General features: G+C 39.7%; 2 protein-coding genes across 5 annotated transcripts; both read left to right on the top strand.

The window, feature by feature from the left end:
• Positions 1-1,386: 1,386 nt before the first annotated feature.
• Positions 1,387-4,966, top strand: lpar4 (lysophosphatidic acid receptor 4). 3 transcript variants are annotated; one of them, XM_048177091.1, is made up of 3 exons: positions 1,387-1,566; positions 1,643-1,725; positions 2,615-4,966. In XM_048177091.1, exon 3 carries the CDS (start codon positions 2,795-2,797, stop codon positions 3,848-3,850), a length of 1,056 nt encoding a protein of 351 aa, XP_048033048.1. In that variant the 5' UTR covers positions 1,387-1,566; positions 1,643-1,725; positions 2,615-2,794; the 3' UTR covers positions 3,851-4,966. The 3 variants fall into 3 exon arrangements, with proteins under 3 accessions (XP_048033048.1, XP_048033049.1, XP_048033047.1); XM_048177092.1 differs by lacking the exon at positions 1,643-1,725; XM_048177090.1 differs by lacking the exon at positions 1,643-1,725 and having other exon boundaries at positions 1,395-1,602.
• Positions 4,967-12,084: 7,118 nt separating this feature from the next.
• On the top strand, positions 12,085-25,251 carry LOC125259356 (janus kinase and microtubule-interacting protein 1-like). 2 transcript variants are annotated; one of them, XM_048176965.1, is made up of 7 exons: positions 12,085-12,367; positions 20,353-20,612; positions 21,943-22,437; positions 22,723-22,902; positions 22,987-23,100; positions 24,815-24,961; positions 25,062-25,251. In XM_048176965.1, the coding sequence occupies exons 2-7, from the start codon at positions 20,469-20,471 to the stop codon at positions 25,224-25,226; spliced, it is 1,245 nt and encodes a 414-aa protein (XP_048032922.1). In that variant the 5' UTR covers positions 12,085-12,367; positions 20,353-20,468; the 3' UTR covers positions 25,227-25,251. The 2 variants fall into 2 exon arrangements, with proteins under 2 accessions (XP_048032922.1, XP_048032923.1); XM_048176966.1 differs by having other exon boundaries at positions 20,356-20,612; positions 25,062-25,250.
• Positions 25,252-25,269: the final 18 nt, after the last annotated feature.

Raw genomic sequence — 25,269 nt, 5'->3', positions numbered from 1 at the left:
TCTTTACAATTTTATTTAAATTTACAGTAGCCTACTACAGTACCGATCAAATATTTGGAAACATTACAATTTTATGTTTTTGAAAGAAGTCTCTTTTGATCACCAAGGCTGCATTTATTTCATCAAAAATACAGTAAAACGGTAATATTGTGAAATATTGTTACAATTTAAAATAAAGTTTTCTATTTTAATAAATTGCAGTTTATACATGTAATTACCATAAATGAAGATCATTTTGATTTGCTTTGTTGGCACAAAAAAACAATTTATCTCTTTATTTACAAAATATGAACCTCCACCGCGCGTTCACGAGAGCACGACACATGCGTGTTGAGTTGATGAGAGCAGAGCTTGTTACATGAATGTGTGTTTGGAGATTAATATTTTGTAAACAAAGTGTTAAATGTTTTTTTTTGTTTGTTTGTTTTTGTTTTTTCATAAACAAAGCAAGATATTTTTGATGAAATCCGATGGCTCAGCGAGGCCTCTAGTGAGAGCAAAGCCATTCAAACTCTCAAGATCCATTAATGTACTAAAAACACATTTAAATCAGGTCATGTGAGTACAGTGGTTCAATATTAATATTATAAAGCGACAAGAATAGTTTTTGAACAAAAAAAACAAAATAAAGACTTTTCAACAATATCTATGGGCCGATTTCAAAACACTGCTTCAGAGCGTTATAAATCTTTTGTTTCGAGTTATTCGGATCTCCTATCAAACGGCTAAACTGCTGAAATCACGTGACTTTGGCGCTCCGAATCACTGATTCGATTCGTAAAGCTCTGAAGCAGTGTTTTGAAATCGGCTCATATAGATATTGTTGAAAAGTCTTTATTTTGTTTTTTTGGCGCACCAAAAATATTCTCGTGGCTTTATAATATTAATATTGAACCACTGTACTCACATGATCTTATTTAAATATGTTTTTAGTACATTAATGGATCTTGAGAGAGGAAATGTCATTGCTGGCTATGCAGGCCTCACTGAGCCATCGGATTTCATCAAAAATATCTTAATTTGTGTTCTGAAGATGAACGAAGGTCTTACGGGTGTGAAACGACATGAGGGTGAGTAATTAATGACAGATTTATCATGTTTGGGTGAGTTACCTCTTTAAATCTACGATGAACCAATGAAACGCAAGACCAACCGGGCTAATTATCATACTAAATGAAATGTATGAATGAATACAAATATAGATAAAAATGTGTGAATAAATAAATGTAAAAAATAAAGAAATATGAAAATAAATACATGCGGGAATAAATAAATATTAAAACAAATTAACATAAATAAATATCAAATTAAATGGAAAAAATAATTATAGAATAAATAAACCAAACTTAAAAAGAATTAAATAAATGGAAAAATAAATGCAGAAAATAATAAATTAAGGAAAATGAATACAAAAATAATTTTTTATTTTGGTCCTCCAAAGCACACTTTCACAAAGCGGTTTCTTCAGACTCTCCAAGCGCGCTCACGATAATATGCAGGAGAGGCGCGTTCTCGCGGAACAGGCACGGATTTCTCCAGTGGGTCGCCGGTTCTGGATCACAGCGGGTAAAGACAGCCTGAGATGACAACTTAAAGTTTGATGTAAGTTTTCTTTGTGTGTGGAGCTCTGCTCTCTGTTCAGATGGTGTAAACTCTGAGTGTTTGTTGGTGTCGCGATCCTCATCTGTTTAAAATATGAGATTTCCCTGAAGAATCGCGTCACAGGTCAGTAAATACTAATGCTCAGATCTGGTGTTTGCTGTGATGCTTTAACGATTCAGTGTATGAATACTGAAGTAATGATGTTAACAGTTTAATTGTTTAACTCAACATGATTGGGCTTTTGTACTGAGTTGTTGTGTAATATAGGGTGAATTCAGGTTGATTCGGACACTTTTTGCCATTGAGATGACTGGTGTGAAAAAGTGTCCCAATCAACCTGAATTCACCCTACATGCTGTTTATTCTCATGAAGAGGTTTTCTTATTGATAGTTCTGTTTATAATTGCCTTATCTCTATTCACTGTGTTTGTGAGGAAAACAGCCTGTCCGATTCGTGACTGAATCAATATTCATCAATTAATGATTGTTTTACAATTCTGACCACTCAAGTTCAACTCACTGAATAGGTCAGGTCACATTCTGTATGCTTTCAATGCAGATCTCCAGAGATGTATATTTCAGTGTCAAAAGCTTCACATATAAGAGAGAAACGCTGTAGATGTGTAGGTACTGGAGAGGAAAACCCATTCCCAGCTGGGGAAGTCCACTGAGCTCCATATGACAATAACATATTAATCAATAACATATTCATTTCATTTAGGACAATTAACAGACCAAGTAATGCAGTCCTCCAATGCATTAATAAAGAAGTGATTTTTAATGTAATGATTCAATTGTAATAATAACGTTTGGCAGAGATGCAGGGGAAGGTTGTCATATCAGTGATCATAAATGTCAAGCTTTGTGTGGCTTCATAAATAAATCACATGAGCTGAATCGTGTGTTTGATGAGGAAGACATAGTGAATGTGCAGTGGTGTGGGTCAGGACAGGACAGGACAGGTTTGGGAAGCTCCGCACTAACTTATTTTCTCACTGTCGTCCTCATGCAGTAAACCACAGATTTGCCTGTCGGTCTGTGCTGTAACCAGACGAATGAAGCAGACTGTACTTTCAAAGCACAAGATGTGAACATCTGAGTAGATGATGGGAAGGCCGGATCACGCAGAGCTCCTGCTGAGTGTTGGGAATTAACTGGAAACAGAAGAACAGCTTCCACTGCGAGTGCCACAATGGCCAGTCTTGTTCTCAATGAGACGGGGATGGAGAACTGTGGCATCGATGACTCCTTCAAGTATAACCTGTACGGTGTGGTGTACAGCGTGGCGTTCGTTCTGGGTCTGGCCACTAACTGCGCTTCACTGTTCGTCTTCTGCTGTCGCATGAAACTGCGTAACGAGACCACGCTTTTCATGACCAATCTAGCTTTATCAGACTTAGTGTTTGTGTTCACTCTCCCTTTCAAAATCTTCTATAACGTGAATCGCCACTGGCCTTTCGGCGATACGCTGTGCAAGATCTCCGGAGGAGCCTTCATCACCAACATCTACGGCAGTATGCTGTTCCTCACGTGCATCAGCGTGGATCGCTTCCTGGCTATCGTCTACCCCTTCCGCTCGCTGTCCATCCGTACCCGCCGCAACGCTGGCATCGTGTGCGGCACCATCTGGTTGCTGATCCTGGGTGGAGGCATGTCAGTCACCTTCTTCTCTGCCACCAACCAGTCCAAGACTAGCACCACCTGCTTCGAGGGATTCTCCAAGAAAACGTGGAAGACCCATTTGTCCAAGATCACCATCTTCATTGAAGTGGTGGGTTTCCTCATACCGTTGATGATCAACCTAGCCTGCTCTTCCATGGTGCTGAGGACTTTGCGTAGACCTGCTACTCTGTGTCAGATCGGCACCAACAAGCGGCGCGTTCTGCGTATGATCGTAGTGCATTTGGCCATTTTTATTGTTTGCTTTGTGCCTTACAATTCGGTTCTGTTTGTCTATGCCATGGTGCGCACTCGAGCGCTCGCGAGCTGCTGGGTGGAGAGGCTCGCACGGACCCTGTATCCCATAACGCTTTGCGTCGCGACCTTCAACTGCTGCTTTGACCCGGTGGTCTACTACTTCACCTCCGAGTCCTTTCAGAAATCACTGTCTACCGGGAAGTGTCAGGCCATGCAGGAAAACACGCTGAGGAGCGATGGCCCCGTGTCTGCCAAGGAGAATACTGACGCGGTTGAGCTCCACACGCTGACCAGCAACGGAAAAGATCAGGGCAGCGAGACTCCGTTCTGAAGAGCGTAGAAGAAGATCTGTGAAAAATGACTGGAATCTGGACTTTGTCCACTGAAACCCGTGCATGAAACATCTAACACTGTCCGGTCGTTTGCGTCAACTACTTAAAACGTAGATCTACTAAAGGCAGTGTGTGTTTACACAGGTGTGCAGTGTGTCACTGTATTTGATCAATAAGTACCATAACATATACATTTGTATTGTGCCGTGTTGTATTTTTACCCATAAGCACCTTCTGAAAGTTTTGTTACAGATCTGTGTTAATGACTTGTTTGAATGTTTGTGTAAATTTTGCAGTCTGCAAAATTTGGTTTGCCTTTTACTGAAAACAATAATGGTAAGCAGTTAACTGATTAATCGTAAACACTTAAATGTACTTAACACTATAAGCACACAATCCCATTAGGTGGAAATATCTGCAAAACTAGAACAGAAAGTGGTTCAAGCTCTACAGAAGAAGAGGTTCATCCGCTGTAAAACTGGTGAACAGAAACACTTGTGTATTCATGTTTTCACACATCCGTCAGTGCATTACTGTGGCTGTGACGATCCTCAGTGCTCCAGACGGCCCTGAAGTTTCCTAAGATGTCTGTCATTAATCCAGGCGTTAGTCTTCATGTAGCTGTTTATAAACATGTCAACAGTGTAACTAGTTTGACTAACTGTGACGGCAGATGATGTTTACGTCAGTGTCCACTATAAGACCTGACCAGTGCAGTTTGTGTGAATAAAGAGTGGCCAGTGACTGTTTTCATCTAATAGCTGTAGATGCTTTTTTCACGCAGTGCATCATGGGAGGATGATTCAAATTGTGTGGTGACCAGCAAGAGTTATTTTACTTCTGCATTTTGTTTTTTCTGATGTGGATATTTGCAACTTTTTTTATGAATATATTATCTGTAAATGATCTATTATTGTATTTTAAACATCCAGTGAAGTCTCTAATTTTACATAATGGCAGGCTAGTGTATTTTACTCAGACATGACAGAGTAAATGGATCCAGAAGCTGGGGTATCCTTCAGGATAAGATGTAGAAACTTACTCTCTGAACATAACCTGAACACAACCTGAACATAACCTGAACATAATCTGAACATAACCTGAATATAACCTGAACATAATCTGAACATAACCTGAACATAACCTGAACATAATCTGAACATAACCTGAATATAACCTGAACATAATCTGAACATAACCTGAACATAACCTGAACATAATCTGAACATAACCTGAATATAACCTGAACATAACCTGAATATAACCTGAACATAACCTAAACATAACCTGAACATAATCTGAACATAACCTGAATATAACCTGAACATAATCTGAACATAACCTGAACATAACCTAAACATAACCTGAACATAATCTGAACATAACCTGAATATAACCTGAACATAATCTGAACATAACCTGAATATAACCTGAACATAACCTGAACATAATCTGAACATAACCTGAACATAACCTGAACATAATCTGAACATAACCTGAATATAACCTGAATATAACCTGAATATAACCTGAACATAACCTGAATATAACACTGCAAGACAGTGATTGAAGACAGTGAAGGAACAGAATTTCTCATCTCTGTTTTAGGGGATGATTTGAAATGAAATCGTCTAAGATTCTCGAGCAGATGGTTGTGGTTGATTTCAACTTTTCTTTCTGTTCTCAGTTTTCTTAAAAAAACAAAGTGGGCAGTTCTCCTCTGGTTATACAGTTAACTACATTAGTTAACAAGAACTAACAATGAAAATACTTCTAAAGCATTTAGGAATGTTAATGTTAATGCCAACCATTTTGAATATACTATTAAAATAAAAGGTTTTATCTTTTTTTTTTTTTTGTATGTTTCACATATGGGACCAACAGGGGGAGCAGGAGGTCATGTGGACCAGCTACACCAGCACAGATTTGCTTGAGAACAGCATGACTAATAGATAGACCAGCATAAACCAGCCTGGACAGCGTTTCCCTAAAGCATCGTAAGCCTAAGTTGATCGTACCTGTAGCTCCTTTGGTTTCAGTGGGGCTACGATCAACTTAAGCTTACGATACTTTTGGGAAACGCTGCCCTGGACCAACATTTAATTCATACTGATTTATGCTGAATTTTCAGCGGTGTGTAATCATAATGCAAAAAGTAACACTGAAAATCAACATTTCAAACAAATTTAAACTTTCACAAAAAGTCTTGGATAATGACTAAATATGCAAAACCTAAATACTCTTGCAAGCCACTAGGGAACAAACAGCCTTATGTACAGTGAATATATATCAATGTGTTCAATGTCACTGTATATAACAGCCTAGAGAGCCTGAAATCATCTGCAAGTTCACACACCTCTTTAACACGACCTTTTGTGACCTCAGATTGACTAAATGGACTAAATCATTAATTATTGAGACTGTCATAAGCATTGTTTTGTCTTATAAGTAAATAAACAGCTGGACACATCATGTTTAGTTACATATCCTCAGTTTGGTGCAGTGGCAACGTGAGTTTGTTCATCAGAATGCCTTACACAACAGCATGTGGGATTCAGAAACTGGGTCTTATGTGAATTCTCTGGTGTTGCACTTACTTGACCGAACGCTTATTATTCCTGCAGCAATGGGTCCATTGTCTCAGACTGAAAAAGGCTTGTGTCCAGGTCGTGAGAGCCGTCTTAATGCTCTTAAATATGTTGTTACAGGCCCCTTTTGGCACGTAACCTTCATTAGATTACGGGAAAGCACTCTAAATCATGCTGAAGGGTTTTTTTCCCTTTACTGCCTATTTTCATCTTCATCAAATTCATTTATTACCAATTTGTTAATCTTATAGCAATCTGTCTTCCAGTTACCTTTTTTCTTGTAAGGTGAAGTGATATCAGACTCGTACAGAAGGAGTTTGTGTTGATGACAGGAGCTTCAGTGCAGAAAGCAGAAGTACAGACGTATGCAGGGTTCGGTTCACGTTGTTTATTATCTTGTGAGAATGTGATCATATGTTGTGGCCTGGAGATCCTCGAGATGTTGAGGGAAAAACATGAGTTTAATGCGTAAACGTAACCATAGCAACTTGGGATTATCAGAAATTTAAATTATTAATGGATTAAAATTTCATTTTGAGTTAAGAATGACAAAAAAGTGTGAAATTAAGAAACTATATTAACCTGTTATATTAGGCCTGTATTATATTGTGTGATGTTGCTTATAGACATTCAAATGAAGTTTATTATCAATAAATGTTAATAGAATAAGTAAGAATATAAAATAATATAGGCCTAAAACATTTTTATCCATCCCATCCCACGGCCTTTCAAATCCATTTTGTTTCTTTTTCTTTTATATTTGTATATTATTATTATTATTACTGGTTATATTTTTTATTCATTATGTATATGTATATTATTTTCCCCTTCATTTCATCTCTTTACCTAAATAACATTCTGTCTATTATGTAACTTAAAGTATATGTTTTGTAAATACTGTAAATGCAAAATAAAATAAATATCACATATTTCCCTACTATATAGCAGACAAAAACAGCACCTGCTCGAGAGAGAGAGTGATTTACGGTGCAGTAAGAAGTGTAACAATATGAGTTACAACATTCACACGGCAGCTCATCCCGATGAGAAGAACACACATCAGTGGAGGCAAATTAGTCTTTGAGTATATTTTCATCTTGAGACCTCTATCAGACACCAAACGAGATAAAATGCACAGCCAACATTATCTGAATCATAAAGAAAAGATGCTTAACGCCACCTGGTGGAAGGACAAGCAAAATACTCTTACATATCCCAGATGGAAAATCAGCATAAAGAACAATCTCATACAATCTCAAATAATAATAATAATGATGATGATAATTATAATAATAATAATAATGATGATAATAATAATAATAATGATGATGATAATAATAATAATAATAATAATAATAATAATAATAATGATGATAATAATAATAATAATAATAATAATAATAATAATAATAATGATGATAATAATAATCTATCCCTCTCTCTCTCCTGTGGTGGTTGAGGATGTGACTGTAAAGCTCTGGTGTACAGTAGTAGTTTTAATGCTTGTGTCTAATTTAACCTAGTCATTCATTCATTAAACATGCAGCTTCACAGCAGCTAATATGTATTTTAAAATCAAATACACATTGATCTTTAAAAAAAAAAAAAAAAAAAAACATTTGCAGTGTTTCTCAAAGTTGATTTTATCACCTAAAGAACATCAATGAAAAGACCACTGAGGAAAGCTGTGACATCAATAAAACATCTTGTTAACGTTATATTTTTATTGAGATTTTAAAGCAATATAATACTAATACTATTTAAACACACACACACACGTGGAGCTTGGCCTGCCACAAGTCACTGCGCTCCCAAGTCCGGTGATCCTGGTGTTCCTGACGGGCCTTCCTCCGTCCTCTCTGCCGCCCGTGTGTTTGGACCGCACACGTGTCAGTTTCCAGCACTTCCACCTAATGGGCCGGGCCCTCCGTCCCTCGTTCCGCCTCTGTTCCGTGAGCAGTGAACGAACGGCGCTCTCTTCCGCTCTCGTTACCCACACCCTCGAGCAGGACATGAACCCCCGATCGCTCCCGGCGCTGATATAAACATGAGCCTCACCCAGCAGGCAGAGGAGAAGGCTTTATAGTAATATCTTCAGAGGTCTGCTTTCAAGCGTAATTCTTTTGAAGTGATTGTGCTTTATATAACCTTATCTTTGTAAACAATAACTGCTGGATACAGGCCACCGGGGCACCGTCTTCTGTCAGAGTTAGTACTGGCTCCATCAGTCTCTCACCCCTGGCTGAAGATCTAACTTTGGGTCTGAAGGTACCAGTTCATAGATTCAACTGAGGTTGTGTTGGTCGTACTTCAAGCCTTCTTCCATCCGCCACAGGTGTCGCCGGAGCAAGAGAGGCTGCATCTACTATATCCCGTCTGGGACAGCAGAGGAAATGCAGTCACCAACCAGTGCTTTTCCCATTATTGGGGATTACAGATTATATGGATTACAGATGCTATCACTCTGTCCTATGAGATGCCCGGATTAGCTTCACCTTTAGGAGTCAGGGCATCTTCTCAGGGTGATGTCTGTGCTGCGGCAGCTGGTCCTCTCCGCACAGGTTTCGACCGGACGTGGATTCAACCCCAGGATCACAAGCTGACCGTGTCCTGTCTGTCCTCAACAGACGTCTGTCACACAGGCAGGCATTCGTCCTGCGGCGTCAGTATTGACATTCCCATTGCATCATCAGACACCGCGTCTCACTCCCCTCTCAAGGAACCGGGTTACATATGCAACCTGAGATGGTTTCTATGTTTTATGGGGACTTTCCATAGATATAATGATTTTTATACTGTACAAACTGTATTCTAACTCCTAAACCTAAACCCATCACAGAAAACTTTCTGCATTTGTGCATTTGTTTTCCTCATATGGACCAAAAAATGTCAAAGATTTCTGGTATTGCCATCCCGTGTGTGTGTGTGTGTGTGTGTGTGTGTGTGTGTGTGTGTGTGTGAGTGTGTGTGTGTGTGTGTGTGTGTGTGTGTGTGTGTGTGTGTGTGTGTGTGTGTGTGTGTGTGTGTGTGTGTGTGTGTGTGTGCGTGCGTGCCTGTGTGTGTGTGTGTGTGTGTGTGTGTGTGTGTGTGCGTGTGTGTGTGTGTGTGTGCGTGCGTGCCTGTGTGTGTGTGTGTGTGTGTGTGTGTGTGCGTGTGATCTTCTGCTGATGAGGGATGTGTGCTGTAACCATGGTGACCGAGCTCGCTGCAACAGATCAGGCAGAGCATCTCTTCTCTTCTCTTGAGGCAGGACATGATTGTTCCCCTGTAAATAATAAACTGGCTTATCACATTCCCAGTGTGTCATATCTTTTAGGACTCTTTATTTACTCTCTTTCAAGTGGCGTGTCATATCAGCCAGTAAAGTATGAACACATGGTGCATGAGTTGTTCACAGATTAACCACTAGTCTTTAAAAAAGAGGAAGAGAAGATAATGGCATCTGAGATAGCAGGCGATCATGTCTTTTCCTCATGCAGACACTTCCTTTCACTTTCACTGTTCCTCTAGAGTTTTACTGGTGTTTGTTTTTCAGTTTTCTGTGGTTCGTCGAGGTCACGCACGGCTGTGTTTAGGTTCACCAACAGGGACAAAGACAAGGATGTCGTCTTGGCCTTCTTTGAGTTGGACTTTGTTCCAGGGTTTAGCCGAACAGAAGGTTCATACACTCACACACACACACTTCACGAGCGTCGCTGAGTAATGCAGCTTACAGCAGCTTTAACATAAGGAGCTTGTTATGAGTTTTACACACTGAGAATGAGAAGGAGAGTGTCTGTATTCACACCAGTGAGTTTTTAACCTGTTAGTGTTCGTGGTACACCTAAAGGGTTAAATAAACATACAGATTTTAAGTTGAAAATGATTTCCTAATTATATAAATGTATGAAAATATATATTGGTCACATGACTCCTCACACTTTCCCATTTTAGTAACCTTTTTCTTGACTGTAGTTTATGTTTCACATCTTGGCCTGTGACCCGACAAAGACTCTTTAACTCAAGAATAATATTCCATGTCTCTCAATTAATATGATCTCAAAAATCTGAAATTATAAAGAAATTGATAAAATGCTGTTTAATGGAGTTTAGTATGTCACACTGAAGGACTCAAATATTTTACTGTCAGAAATATACAAATCTAGCCTGATTATTTTTTATCTTTTATATGCAGTAACACTGTGCAACGCCACATACCGACACATCTCAGAGCATTATAAAGTGTTTCAGAAGAAGATTTGAGATAGCATATAGAAGATACTAATACTCAAATATGAGGAATAATGTACAGAAAACATGGGCATTTATCGTAGTTGTACATATTGTGATATTTGTCTCTCACCGTTTGCAAGATTAATGTTTTCTTGTTTGATAACATAAAATGAGATACATTTTCGAGACTTTCATGATTTTATCCACTGATGCTTGTAAAAAGAGACAATCCTTGAACTCGAGACCTAGAATTAGAATAAGTGTGTGTGAGAGACCAAATGTCCCCATAAGGATAGTACATTTTTGGCCCCATGATGAAAACATCTTATAGATCACAGTAAGTGATGTTTATTGAAATTGTAAAAATGCAGAAATGTTTCTGTGATGGTAGAGTTAGTGTGGGGGGTGAGAATATACAGTTAGTACAGTCAAAAAATCATTATGTCTATGAACAGTCCCTATAAAACATGAAAACCTGTGTGTGTGTGTGTGTGTGTGTGTGTGTGTGTGTGTGTGTGTGTGTGTGTGTTTGGCCTGGGGTAGTGGCCCACATATGCTGTTAATCATGCATGCTGTAATGTCTGTGTTGGACTGCATGTACAGGAGAGTCAGAGGGAGTGTGAATCTAGGTCAGGATGATGATGGCACTTCTCTGATGTTTCTGAGGCTGATTTTCCACTTCACTCAGCAGAGAGCCGCTCTCACCCTCGCTGCTGTTTCTCCTGAACTATGACTCTTTCATTCATTCAGTCTTGCTGTGACCACATTGTTCCCAAGCGTTTCTCTTCACCGGTTCATCAGACGAACCCTGAAGACTTGTTTGAAAACAGATCGCTTATTGAAAGCTTTCTCTGATAGTAAGTGTTAGTTTATTTAAAAGCATTTATTGAATGACAATATATTATTTAATATTGATAAAGACTAGACATTTTATTATAATATTAGACTTTTTATTTTTATTTATTTTTATTTTTCATTATTATTGTTAAAAACAAAAAAATAAACAAACCTATGGTCTTCATATCACAGTATATAAAATTGTATTGAGATTAGGATTAAAGATATACAGTCCTAAAAATAAAGTTCTTTATTGGGATCTATGGTTCCGGAAGAACCTTCAACATCTGTGGAAACTTTCTACTGTTCTTTGGATTTTTAATGTTCCTCAAACTAGGAAAGGTTCCTTGGGAAACCAGAAATGGTTCTTCTGTGACATCACAGCGAATCCCCCTGTATTTCCAAGAATGTAACAGATTAATTAACTTAAAATGAATAAATGACGACACCGTTTTTATCTGATAGTTTTGGATGACGTCCTTCACGGTGGGCGTGGAAATAACAGATCGTACTATGACGAAGGATTAGTTTATGAATAATAATTAGACAAAGCTGACATTCGTTAACACAGTCTATCGCTTGCCTCATTTATATTAATTACACAGTGTTGACGTTGCATCTCTTTCGTCCAATAGCAAAGCGCTGCTCATGAATATTAACACGAGCCCTTCGCAGTAGTAGGATTGGAGTATCGGCCGTCGGATCTGTCCTGCATGTGTGGAGACTAATGCAACACTATCAGCGGTGAACAGACCGACACTTCCGCTGCTGCTGTCAGATGCCGTCGCCCGGCGTGTTTCTCAGGACTGACCGGAATTAAGGACACATTTTCGGCCTGCTGGACCGCGGACACCTGAGACCCTCACGGCAACTTACCGGGTATCGTACAAATGCTCCTTTATAACCTGATCGGCGCACAGTTCCGCAGCACACATCTGTGTGGGAGTATCATTATGATAAATGAAATCATTTCATGCGAATGAATGAATGTGGCTGTTCTTCACTTTCACCGGAGAGAGTGTGTGGATCTGCTCGCGCTCGCAACATCACACCCATATTTAATGCATGTAACAGTGACATCTGTCCTCGCGCTGCTTTAAACGGCGAAGATCCAGATCTGTCAGTCAGGATGACGCAGCGCTGTCAGTCACGGCGTGTGTGTGTGTGTGTGTGTGTGTGTGTGTGTGTGTGTGTGTGTGTCTCACAGATGTGTCTCTGCAGTGGGTCTGTGATGGCCGGTGCTGTGGGTGTGGTTCTGCTCATCAGTTCTGTGTCTCTGGATCCACTGCACAGGTTCCCACGCTGATGGAAAACCTGGAAATTACAGGGAATGTTGGAATTGTGATTTTCAGGCCTCGAAAAGTCATGAGAATTTCTGCAGACTATGAATATATTGTTTCTAGTTATGCTCAGCTTCAGAAGAGAGGAGACTGGGGCTAGTTGTCACACAAAGAACACAAGGTCTCAGTGAATCTACAAACGTGCGTTTTCTCTGTCAGTGCTTTTGTAAGTTTGTTTCAGACCCGCAGATCAAAACCCTCTTAAAATGAAATAAGTTTTGCGAATTCTGTTCATCATATATTTTTCTCCCCAAGAAACTGAGCTACACTCTGAAAGGAGTCATATTCTGCTTCATCTTCATCTGTCTTCAGTGTGTAATGTTGCAGTTCTCCTCTAGATCAGTATCCGTGTTTCTGAACTGTAGTCTTGAGTTTTCTTCACAGTATTCCTCATTTAAATAATTCCCGCTCAAGCAGGGCTGGACAGTGAGGACTGACCGCTGGCCCGGGGTCAGTGTGAAAGACGCTCGGGTCAGTGCTGCGTCGTCAGGAAAGTTTATCATTTGCATGTATTTAAGTCTTGTCAGTTTAAACATTCAAGCGATTTTAACCATTCAGATTCAAGTGCAACAAAAGAACCAGTTCAGTGTTTTCTGTGTCTCATTTCTCACAGAAAACAGAATCTTCTTGTGCTTGAATGGGAAAATACACACAACAAAAGTGTCAAAAGTATGTCTTGGCGAGTATTCCCGTAAACACTGTCGGTTTTGTCTTAACTGAACGTAAGCAGATGAGGAAGAAACGCAGTACACTGGATCTGTGCATTAAGTCTTAAAGTGACAGCAGCCTAATATTTCTGCCGCCGTCATTAATGTTGATCAAACAACAAAAGACCGAGAGAATCACTCACTGCTCTTCAATCAATGACTTTTGTATTGTATATTTAATACATACAGTGAAGATGTAGTGTTATTTTACATTTGATTATTCAGTTTCTGTACCTGAATACTGTTAGATTTACCTGAAAAACGTAAAACACTGTTTATTTCATTGTTTCATTTGGGGTCACTGAAAATTTTGTCAGGGCAAGTAAAAATCTGATCCACGGGTCCAGCAGGCGATGTCGACTGGGCCAGCAGCGTTCAGCCCTGCCAAGACATGCGCTGAATAAAGGGGCGGGGCCTGGTTGAGTTTGTTAGTAGTGTGTTGAAACTGGCGGAATTGCTTGACCAATCACAACACACTGCTCCAGCCGACCAATTAGAGCACATTGTGCTTTTCAGAAGGAGGGGCTTCACAGAGACAGGAACTAAACAGAGCGTTACTGACAGACTGGGAAGAGAGGAGCTGCAACAATGGAGAATATGAGGAAAATAATCAACATTCAAGCAGGAAAACCTGCTCTAGTAGAGCACAAAAACAACATCAGGAGTTTGAAAAAGGGCACAATACTGTAGATCCCCTGAGGCCTTCAACACTCTTCCACTTACGCTGCAGTCACTCCTTTTCCATGACGGGACAATATTTGCCCCTTTATAAAGGCAGAGTTTTTCTAACCCTATTAAATGTATGTCATGTTTTATGCCAAATTCTCAAAACTCCATTAATATAATTATTAATATAATAAATAAAGCAATTAACTAAACTAAATCAATTTGAATCAAATGAAATCAAATGAATTTAATGCTGCTCAGAGGTGGCTTGAATGCAATTAAGAAATAAAGTTTTAAATAAAAAATGTTCAATAGAGAAATATGAAGCGGTGGTAAAAACAAAGTGATACTTAATCAGTGTTAATGAGTGAGTCGGCGAGTCGTTCGTTCATTCATTCATTCATTCAGTAATAAAGCGAGTGGCTGTATATGAAGGAGTCATTGAATCATTGACTCTCCTGATTTGAATATTAGTTCACTAACGAAAGCACAGTGTGTTGAATGGAGACGAACAACACTTCTGCCGTAGCTTTAGTGGGAAATAGAGCAAACAATACTGACACTACTGTGTTTAACATTTACAGCACTTAATATTACCTTTTTGTTTCTTGAACTGTTGTATAAAATCATTGTCACATCTGCAATCGTGTGGCTGTTCGGGGGAAATGCATTCTTGCTTGTATAATAAATATATTATGAACATTTAAAACAAGAACTCACACAGGGTCTGATTTGCTAAAGCAGCATATCTGCACACGATCACACACACACACTGATGATCACACAGAAGATCAGGTCATTTGAGTGGATGTCATGTGTTTGACCTTTTACTGCACTACAATTTTCCTGTTTTTACACTAGAAGAGGCATTTTGCCTTTAGAAATACATGGTCAGTTTTAATGTTGTTTGCGTACCCCCTCTGTCACCTCACGTCCCCCGGTTTGACCACTGCCATGGAAGGGCCATTTTTGGTCCTTTCAGTGATCAGTTCTTAAAAGAACCTATTTTTTAGTGTGAAGAACGTTTTAATCACCTCAAGAACTTTTTTCCACTATAGAGAACAGAATAGTAAAGGTTCATCATGGAAGCACAGATGCCAGTAAAGAAGCTTTAGTTTTGAGTTGTTGGGGATGAAGTGAACACTATAAAGCCGCACATTTAACGACTAGCTAAAGCATTCAAAGACTGAGCTGAACACACAGCGATTGTTTCCTGCGACTGAAGCAGATTTAAATACTTACACGTGGAATTTGAACACCGGCTCTGAATGGACGCGTTTGAGCGCGATCAGTCATAAGTATCGATTTACATTCATAATCGGCCTTACGATCGTTAGGTGTGTGCGCGGCTCTAACCGTGACTGACCGGACTGAGCGGCCGGGGCCTTGGATCGTCACTGTAGGGTCGGCTGTAGGTCCCTCGACAGACACCGCTGAAGGTCACTGACTTCAGTCGTCAGATGTCAGTCTAACACGGCACGCGTATCCTGACTGATCTGATCGAATCACACCGGCTGTAAAGCAGGAGAAGGTGTTGAAGTGAAGGAGGTCGAAAGGGTCCTCAAAGGACTATAATCTGGACATGGGAGAAGGTCAACTATATAATATAATTAATTTATCAAACACTAATTGTTAGTGATTAAACTTTTTTTAGTGATTCAAACCTGTTCTGCATCTTCTTCTACACAGACTGATGTAGTTTCTACTGACTCCAGATCAGACTTATAGAAGCTTGAACTGTCTGATATCACATCAGGGCAAAGTGTCATATTTTTTATCAGGTTATGGTTAGTGTTTGATATAGAACATTGGTGTAATATTTATGTTTGTTACCTTTTATATTTTTGCTATTTTTTAATGCATTGGATAATGCCGTGTTACTTCTGTAGTATGATATAAATAAGGGTATAAAGTTGATTGTCTCTGACAGCTGAATATGTAACCAGCGTTCTTTACGCTTCCTTATTGGATTATTTGATTGGGTGTCTTCAGTAAGATGGCGCTGTTCACTCCTTGTCAAACACACAGTAGTGTTTGTAATGTCAACACTGTTACGCCCTAACAGAACCTGTCCTGCCTCTGTAGGAGATCTTTTACCTGAAACAGTTTAATCCACTTACTCTGACTCTCCACGAGAGCATATCTCCATAGCTCTTGCACAGTCACATGACCAGAGAGATAACACTGTTATTGAGTCCTTAAGATACCAGGGCATTAGAAGTTTCAAAGGTCAGCAGAAATGACCCGTGGTGTTTCCTCTGAGTTTGGTTTGTTCAGGGCGCAATATTTCTAATCTTCTTAAAGGGAATTTGATCTGCGTTTGTTCAGACTGCAGTAAATCACACTTTAACATGGAGAATTATTTCATATGTTTGATATTTTAATGAAATTACATTCATATTTTCATGTTTTTTATTTTAGTATGATTTAAATATAATCATAGTTTGTAGTAATATTTTGAATAAGCCTTTAGTTTTATATTTTCAGTTTTAATTTTAGTGCAATTTTTAGTGATTTTGTTGTGATTTGCACCATGCTATTATTAGTTTTAGTTTTTTTAAATATCAGTATTTAGGTTTAATTTGTTTAAGTTTTTGTTTTATTCACAGTAATTTTAGTACTTCAACTAATTTGTTTAATTTTAATTTGTATCTAATATTTATGTTTTTATTTTATTTCAGCTTGATTTCTATTAACATTAAATGTTTTTTATTCAGGTTAAGAATGATAACCCTGCTACCGTCAGGTTTAAAGCGTTAGTTCAGCCATCATTTAACCTTGTGTCATTAGGAAAAATCTCAAAAATATCTTAAAGGGCACCTATTATGCAAAATTCACTTTTACATGGTGTTTGACCATAAATGTGTGTTGGCAGTGTGTGAGCAAAACCACCCTAGAATGAGAAAAATCCACCCAGTGGTTTTTTTACAATCTCAATAATTCATAAGCACTGTCTCAGAACGCCCTGTTCTAAGATTGCTCTCACTGTGACGTAGAATTGCGCTAAGCCCCACCCACGTGGTTTGATTGACAATCTGGTTTTGGCATAGACCCCGCCCTCGGTGATCTGTCAACCATCCTCCATTGTTTCAACGACAGCCGGTAATGTCTCCTAAGAAAGTGTTCTGTTGTGGGATTTAATAATGAACATAGTAGTTTTCACTTACTTCCGACATCAGATCCACTGAAAACGCAGTGGATGGATTTTATTTACGAAGGAAAGGCGCCACTCAAAATTCCAAAATACGTTTATGTTTGCGCGAATCATTTTTTGACTGACTGTTTTGAGAACGAGGGTCAATTCAAAGCAGGTCTTGCTTCAAAGTTAATCCTCAAGTGTGGATCGTTGCCTACTGTTCGCGATCCAACGTCACCTCCAGAAGAAGTAAGTGTATTTAATGTTTTTTGAGCAAATAGTCATTTCAGTCAATGTCAGCCAATTCAATAACAAATGCGTCTAAAGTTGTTGTCGTCGTCATAGAATGTCTGTATAATTTAAACCTTGTTTGTATAGTGTGTATCCACACGTATATATATATATATTTTAAAGATATTGTATTAAAAACTGTGTATGTTTACTTAGCAAACGTTATCACAGTATTTGTGTTTGTAGTTTCAAAAAATTGCGCGAACATTATCACAGTGTGTGTGTGTGTGTGTGTGTGTGTGTGTGTTGCACATCCATAATTGCAAAGGGGGCGCGATTAAAACTCTATAAGTACATAAATGTATCAAATAACCATTCAGAGACGTCCTGCTCCATTCTCAATTGTGTTTCTTCTGCCGGAGTCTCTTCATCATCTGGGTCTGATTCCGGTTCAAACATGTATGGCTGAATGCCATGCAAAACAGCGGGTCTCTCACTCTCAGCCATTCTGCTTCTACCGACTGTTTATTGCCATAGGTATGCAAGTTACGCCCTCATCCAAAGGCAGGGCGGGGATATGCAGCTCATTTATATTTAAGGTGGTACACACCAAAACAGCTCTTTTTAAAACAGGCCCCAAAAATGACATTTTCAAATGGTTATAATAAATTAACTGTGGGGTATTTTGTGCTGAAACTTCACAAATACATTCTGGGGACACCCAAGACCAATATTACATCTTGTAAAAAGGGGCATAATAGGTGCCCTTTAATTTGTGTTCTGAAGATGAACGAAGGAACGCCATGAGGGAGAGTAATTAATGACAGAACTTAAATTTTTTGGTGAACTAACCCTTTAAATACCATATTTATGAGAAGCTCCCTCTTCTCTGTCTGTTTTTAAGGAAAAGAGTTCATAGTCGTTTTGTTTTTGACTCTCAGCTACTTAATAACCCAATAAAGAGGCTTTATTTTTCCCTGCAGTTTTGCTAGGGAATCTGACTTTGATGTTTCTCGCAGTATCTGCAGACTCTTGTGACTGACTGGACATCTGGGAGACAAATGTGTGTGTGTGTGTGTGTGTGTGTGGGATATATTTAGCAAATGTTTAAGTCATGCAAATGTTCATGACCCTTGGTTCACTGTCATCTTGCTTGAGGAAGAATAACATTTTGGAAAAATTGATGTAATGTTGATGTAATGTTTGTTTATACTAGTTTGCTGAACATTCACTGTCTCCAGTGAGCTGAACTACACTCCAGATCCAGATGTGTTTTAATAGGTCCATATAACAAGTAGGCACTAGTTTTTATGATATTTCCTTCAAAGCTCTGCTGTTGTTCATTCTCCAGATAAGAGAGATGTGTGTGTGTGTGTGTGTGTGTGTGTGTGTGTGTGTGTGTGTGTGTGTGTGTGTGTGTGTGATCTTCACATGACAAATAGGTCAGGGTAAACTTGTTAATTTAAGGTTAATTACATTTTATGGCTACTCTTTTATTACTCTGAGTCTGAGGTTTATCTGATTCTCAGTCTTTTTTTTAGTCTCAGTACTTTTGTTTTGCAGAAACAACAAACACAAACTGTTGAGCCCAACATACAGCTAAACTTATTATCAGTCAGATTTAAATGTTGTACTGTCTGTGTTTCTGGACAGAGTTCTGCTCACGAAACTTACTCTGAGCTTCAGTTTATTAGTGATTTCAGCAAGATTCAGATTTGGCCATTTTAAGATGATAGATGATTAGAAAATGATAATTGTGCAGCAGGTTTAGTTAAAATAATTTGAAGTAATCCATTCATCTAGTGCTGGTTTTTCATTTTCTTTACAATTTTGTGTAGTGTATTTTGAGCATGTATAAATGGAAAATAAGTGTTCACATAAATGACAAAAATGATCTTGTTTATTATACCTACAGTACCACTGAAAAGTTTGGGGTAATATTTTTATTTTTTTAAATGAAAGAAGTCTCTTTATTCTTACCAAGGCTGCATTTATTTCTTAGAAAAAACAGTAAAACAGTGAAATATTATTCCAGTGTAAATCAGCTGTTTTCTATGTGAATATATAGTAAAGTGTAATTTATTCCTGTGATCAAAGCTGAATTTTCAGCATCATTACTCCAGTCTTCAGTGTCACATGATCCTTCAGAAATCATTCTGATATGATGATTTGATGCTCAAGAAACATTGATGATTATTATCAGTGTTGAAAAACGTCATACATTTTATTTTTCAGAATTCTTTGATGAATAGAAAGTTCAAAAGAACAGCATTTTTGTAACAATGTAAAAATTTGTTAGACAGTTTTTACTCTCATTTGATCAATTTATTGCATTATTGCTGAATAGACGTATTCATTTATTTTTTTTAAATTGTGCTGACCCCAAACTTTTGAATGGTATTTTACATCTCAATTTGATGTCATGTTATATATTTTGCATATCAGCGCCTTGCTGTCTAGATATCTGTGCTGTATTGTCTCTCTCTTTCACACACAACAACAACAACAACAACAACAACAAATCAAAAACTACACAGTGGTTCAGCAGTATTTTTGACCATATAGTGACTGTTGCGTCTGTAGTAAAGTAGTACCACGATGCTCCACTAGATGGAGGCACAAACATGCCAAACACAGTGGAGTCAGATTGCAGTGAACAAATGGCACATGTGAGTGTTCAGGACAGTGTGTTTGGGATTGTTTGTCTGAGAGCATGTGTGAGGGCAACACCCTCTCTCTGAGCGCAGCAGCTGTGTGTGAACGCTCTGACCCGCTCTGTTCCAGCAGGAGAAGACGAAGATGCCGCGGCGCTGTGCTTCATCTCCAGCCTCACAGAAGGGTTAGAGTGACATCTGACTGCCAAAGTGTGGATTTGACTGGGAAATCATCGTTTGGGGAGGATGGCTGCGACCACGCCCACCTCGGCCCCGCCTCCCAAAAAGAGCCGAGGGAAACAGGAAGCAGAGACTCTACAGACAGCCAATGAGGAGCTGAAGAGCAGATTGAGTGACGTACAGAACGAGCTGCAGCAGGAAAGAGGCAAGGTACGGCCGACCTGACCTGACCTGACCTGTACGACCCCTCGTGAACACACTATAAAGTACACTTTGTAATAATGTCAGATTTAAAGGTTTTCCTTCAAATCATCATGTTTTAATAATTGTTTGCTGAAGTGCACTTACTCTGATGTGCTGACTGATTTTACTGATATTACATTTCAAGTTCATGTATTTTAAGTGTCTTAAACTGCAAGTTCATCATTACAAATGTTTAATTACTAATATATTTAAATATGACAAACAGGTTTCAATAGAAATGGCTTTGAAGAATTTTAGTCAACCATAAATGCTTGTCAGTAACTTCAAAGTCAAAAGAAGTCAGTGTTTTCAATAGTTCCCTACATGAGAATAAGACTTTACATCTGACAGTCAGACCGAAACACACTTCCTAAAATCCAGGTTTAAAAACTCGCATCAGATTGTAAACCATATATGAACGTGGTTTAAATCAGATTCGCATGCAATATTTATGCCACAAACAACTAAACAGATTCAGATATTCAAAAGAATAATTAGTTTGCTCGAGCTCTTGCTTTAACGCATTAGTTTATCTCTGAAGATTGAGCGGCTCATGAATCATATCCAGCATGAGCTCCAGGAAACTCCTGGATTACAGCGAATTATTCCACATAATCAAATGATGCAAACATGGTTTCAGAGCTGATCAAATGAATCTCAGAAACAATGTTTTTACACAGAGATTATTGTAATGCAAGACCAGTTTGGTACATTTCTGTCCATCCCTCTCTAAACCATTACAAAACCCTGAAGGTTATAAAATATTGACAAAAAATATGAAGACATTTTGCTAATGGTGGAAACAAAGAGTGGAGAACATGTGCCAGATACCGAAATAGATCATAGATTCAGTGTAATGCAAGACCAAGGAAAGAAAAGCCAATGGGAGACTAAAGCAGAGGAAGTGTTTCTCTTACACTGACCTCAGATCAGATCTGAAGTGCAAATAAATGTTTAGCTGAGTAAATGTTTAGTTACTCGAGGTTATAAAACTTGTCTGAACCTTTGTTTGAATACAGAGTCAGTGAACATTGAAGGTTGTCATGTGACGTGAGTATTATACTTATGCCTTGACCGTTTGAACAGATGATTGGTGTGTGTAGGATGTTTTGGTTAGTTAGTGTTTAAAAACACTCGGAGACAGACTCAATGTGAATCTCTGAGTTTTTAAGTAGTTTTGATATTCTGCCCCATGAATCTCAGATTTGAAGAGGTGATGAGATTCACCGGTGAACTTGTGGCGTGAGAAACGCTGATGTGTCCGTGGTGAATCGAGTGGTGTCGTGTTGTTCTGCAGGTGGGGAAGCTGCGGGAGCGGCTGCAGGACTTGCGGGCGCAGCGAGAGACGGAGCAGCACAAGCACTCGGTCGCTCTCACCGAACTGCGGGTCAAGCTCCACGAGGAGAAGCAGCGCGAGGTGGCGGCCGCGCGAGAGAGCCTGTCCCGACAGCACGAGGCCGAGCTGGCCCGGGCGGCGCGGCTCCGCGAGACAGAACTGGCCCGGCTGCAGGCCCTGGTGTGCGTGTTACGGGACGGGGCCAGCAGCGAGCTCCGGAACGCCCTGAAGGAGGAGGCGCGAGAGGAGGCCCGCCGGAGCCACGAGGCCGAGAGGCTCCGACTCACGCAGGAGCTGCAGGAGGCCAAGACGTCCCGGCGGCAGGCGGAGGAGGCGCTGACCAATGCCGTGCAGGCGGACCGGGCCAAAGCGGCCGATCTCAGAGTGGCCCATCAGGCCCATCAGGAGGAGATCCAGAGGATCAAGCGCGAGAGCGAGAGAGAAATCCGGAGACTGGTGAGACGGATGCAGGGATTTCACTGCTGCTCACACCTTTCATATCGCTGGGTCAGTTCTGACCCGGTCGAACGTGAGCTTATAAATCAATCATAACTTAACACCATGTTGGATCTCATCAGTAACTTCTCAGTAATGAGTGAATGTGTTTTGAATGTTACTGTGATATTACTACATTTACCTTTTTTAATTAAAAAAGGAGAAATTCATCCTTGCTTGAATACAAGTATTCATTTCTTTATTCACGTGTGTGTGTGTGTGTGTGTGTGTGTGTGTGTGTGAGAGATGGAGGAGCTGAAGAGCAGAGACCGTGTGGTTCAGTCTCTGGAGCGGGAGCTGGGAGCGCAGGCGGGACAGACGCAGCGTCTGCTGCTGCAGAGGGAGGAATCCGAGCGGAATTATGGGAGTCCGAAGAGGGAGGTGGTGCCGGCCCTCGGGGAAAACACAGACTCTGTCAGTAACCAGGTTTGTTCATCAGAAACAGGAACATGAACATGTCAGAGACCGTTTCCTGCCCTTTACCATCACACTGTGTTTGTCCGTTCACAGGAAGTGGAAGAGAGGGACGTGCGCAGGTTCCAGCTGAAGATCGCGGAGCTGCAGGCAGTCATCCGGAAACTAGAGGACAGAAACACACTGCTGTCAGATGAGAGGAATGAACTGGTACACACACACACACACACACACACACACACACACTCAATAAGCTTCAGCTGAAGCATGTGCACACAACATTAAAGTAACTGTCATATGCTCTCCATGTTTGTCCCTGGACTTTTCTTTAACTTACTACTTCCTGTTCTGTCTGCCATCTTTGTAGTTCTTTTGCAGCTTGTGCACACACACACTCAAACACTCAAACCTATAGACTGAACATGTAAATGAACAGCAAGAATGCATTAAAGGTATTCGGTTTCCAGCAGGAAAGGTGTCATTTAAGCGGCCCCTAAAGTAATAATTAACAATTTTTACAACGGAAGTGATTCAATCAAAAACCAACTTTAGCTCGATAAGAATTTTCCTATTGCCACTGTGAAGCTGCTTTGAAGCAATGTGTATTGTGAAAAGCCCTATATGTGTGTCTTGTTCCTCTTGTGTGTAAATAGACCTTGTGTTTCCTTTGCTCTTCATGTCACAGTAACACACAACACTAAAATAATGCAATAATCCTTCATTAAAGGTGCCATAGAATGGAAAATTTAATTTACCTCGGCATAGTTGAATAACAAGAGTTCAGTACATGGAAAGACATACACTGAGTTTCAAACTCCATTGTTTCCTCCTTCTTATATAAATCTCATTTGTTTAAAAGACCTCAGAAGAACAGGCGAATCTCAACATAACACCGACTGTTACGTAACAGTCGGGATCATTAATGTACGCCCCCAATATTTGCATATGCCAACTCATGTTCAAGGCATTACACAAGGGCAGCCAGTATTAACGTCTGGATCTGTGCACAGCTGAATCATCAGACTAGGTAAGCAAGCAAGAACAATAGCGAAAAATGGCAGATGGAGCGATAATAACTGACATGATCCATGATATCATGATATTTTTAGTGATATTTGTAAATTGTCTTTCTAAATGTTTCGTTAGCATGTTGCTAATGTACTGTTAAATGTGGTTAAAGTTACCATCGTTTCTTACTGTATTCACAGAGACAAGAGCCGTCACTATTTTCATTTTTAAACACTTGCAGTCTGTATAATTCATAAACACAACTTCATTCTTTATAAATCTCTCCAACAGTGTGTAATGTTAGCTTTAGCCACGGAGCACTATCAAACTCATTCAGAATCAAATGTAAACATCCAAATAAATACTATACTCACATGATTAGACATGCTGCGCATGATGAACACTTTGTAAAGATCCATTTTGAGGGTTATATTAGCTGTGTGAACTTTGATTATGCGATGATAGAGTCGTGAGCTCAGGGGTGGGGGAGCGCGAGGATTTAAAGGGGCCGCAGCCTGAATCGACGCATATTTAATGATGCCCCAAAATAGACAGTTAAAAAAATTACTAAAAAAAAATCTATGATGTATTTTGAGCTGAAACTTCACAGACACATTCAGGGGACACCTTAGACTTATATTACATCTTGTGAAAACTGGTTCTAGGGCACCTTTAAAGAAACACATTGAATTAAATTTGACATAAAATGACTGAAATTGTATTTTCTTGTAAAACTTACTCCTATAATCTAGTATTTACAACCTCTGAAAACACTTTTTTACAGTGTAGAGTCACTGTTCTCAAGATTGTTTATTGTTGTTAATATCTGTTGGGAAACTCTTTAGGATATAGTCCACATGATGGTGGAAATCCCAACAGGATTGTGTGTGTTGATCAGTCTGTCTCTGTCGTACAGCTGAAACGAGTGCGGGAAACGGACGGAGAGATGAAGCCGCTCATGGAGAAGAATAAACGCTTGAATAAGAAGAACGAAGAGCTGCAGCAGACTCTCCAGCGCATGGAGGACAAGCTGAAGACGCTCAGCAGAGAGAACGCAGAGCAGGTGTGATGGAAGCTTTGATATATTGATTATCTTCAGAATAACTTGAATGTTCAAGATTTAACCGCACTGAAACTGGAGCTCTGTGGCTGTGTGTGTCCAGAAGGAGCGATCGCAGCAGAACTCGCAGCAGCCGGGCGGCCTGAAGAGACACACCTCTCTGACGGACCTGAGTCTCGCCCACGAGCAACAGGAAGTGGAGTATCTGCGTCTGCAGATCAGCGAGCAGCGCGGCGTCATAGATGAGCTCACGCAGGTGCGTTTCTGAGCCGCGCACACACACACACACACACACACACACACACTCACAC

Source organism: Megalobrama amblycephala, linkage group LG23 (assembly GCF_018812025.1).
Source record: "Megalobrama amblycephala isolate DHTTF-2021 linkage group LG23, ASM1881202v1, whole genome shotgun sequence".
Lineage (NCBI taxonomy): Eukaryota > Metazoa > Chordata > Actinopteri > Cypriniformes > Xenocyprididae > Megalobrama > Megalobrama amblycephala.
The sequence above is the reverse complement of the archived record's forward strand: the minus strand, read 5'-3'. Positions and strand labels throughout refer to the sequence as shown.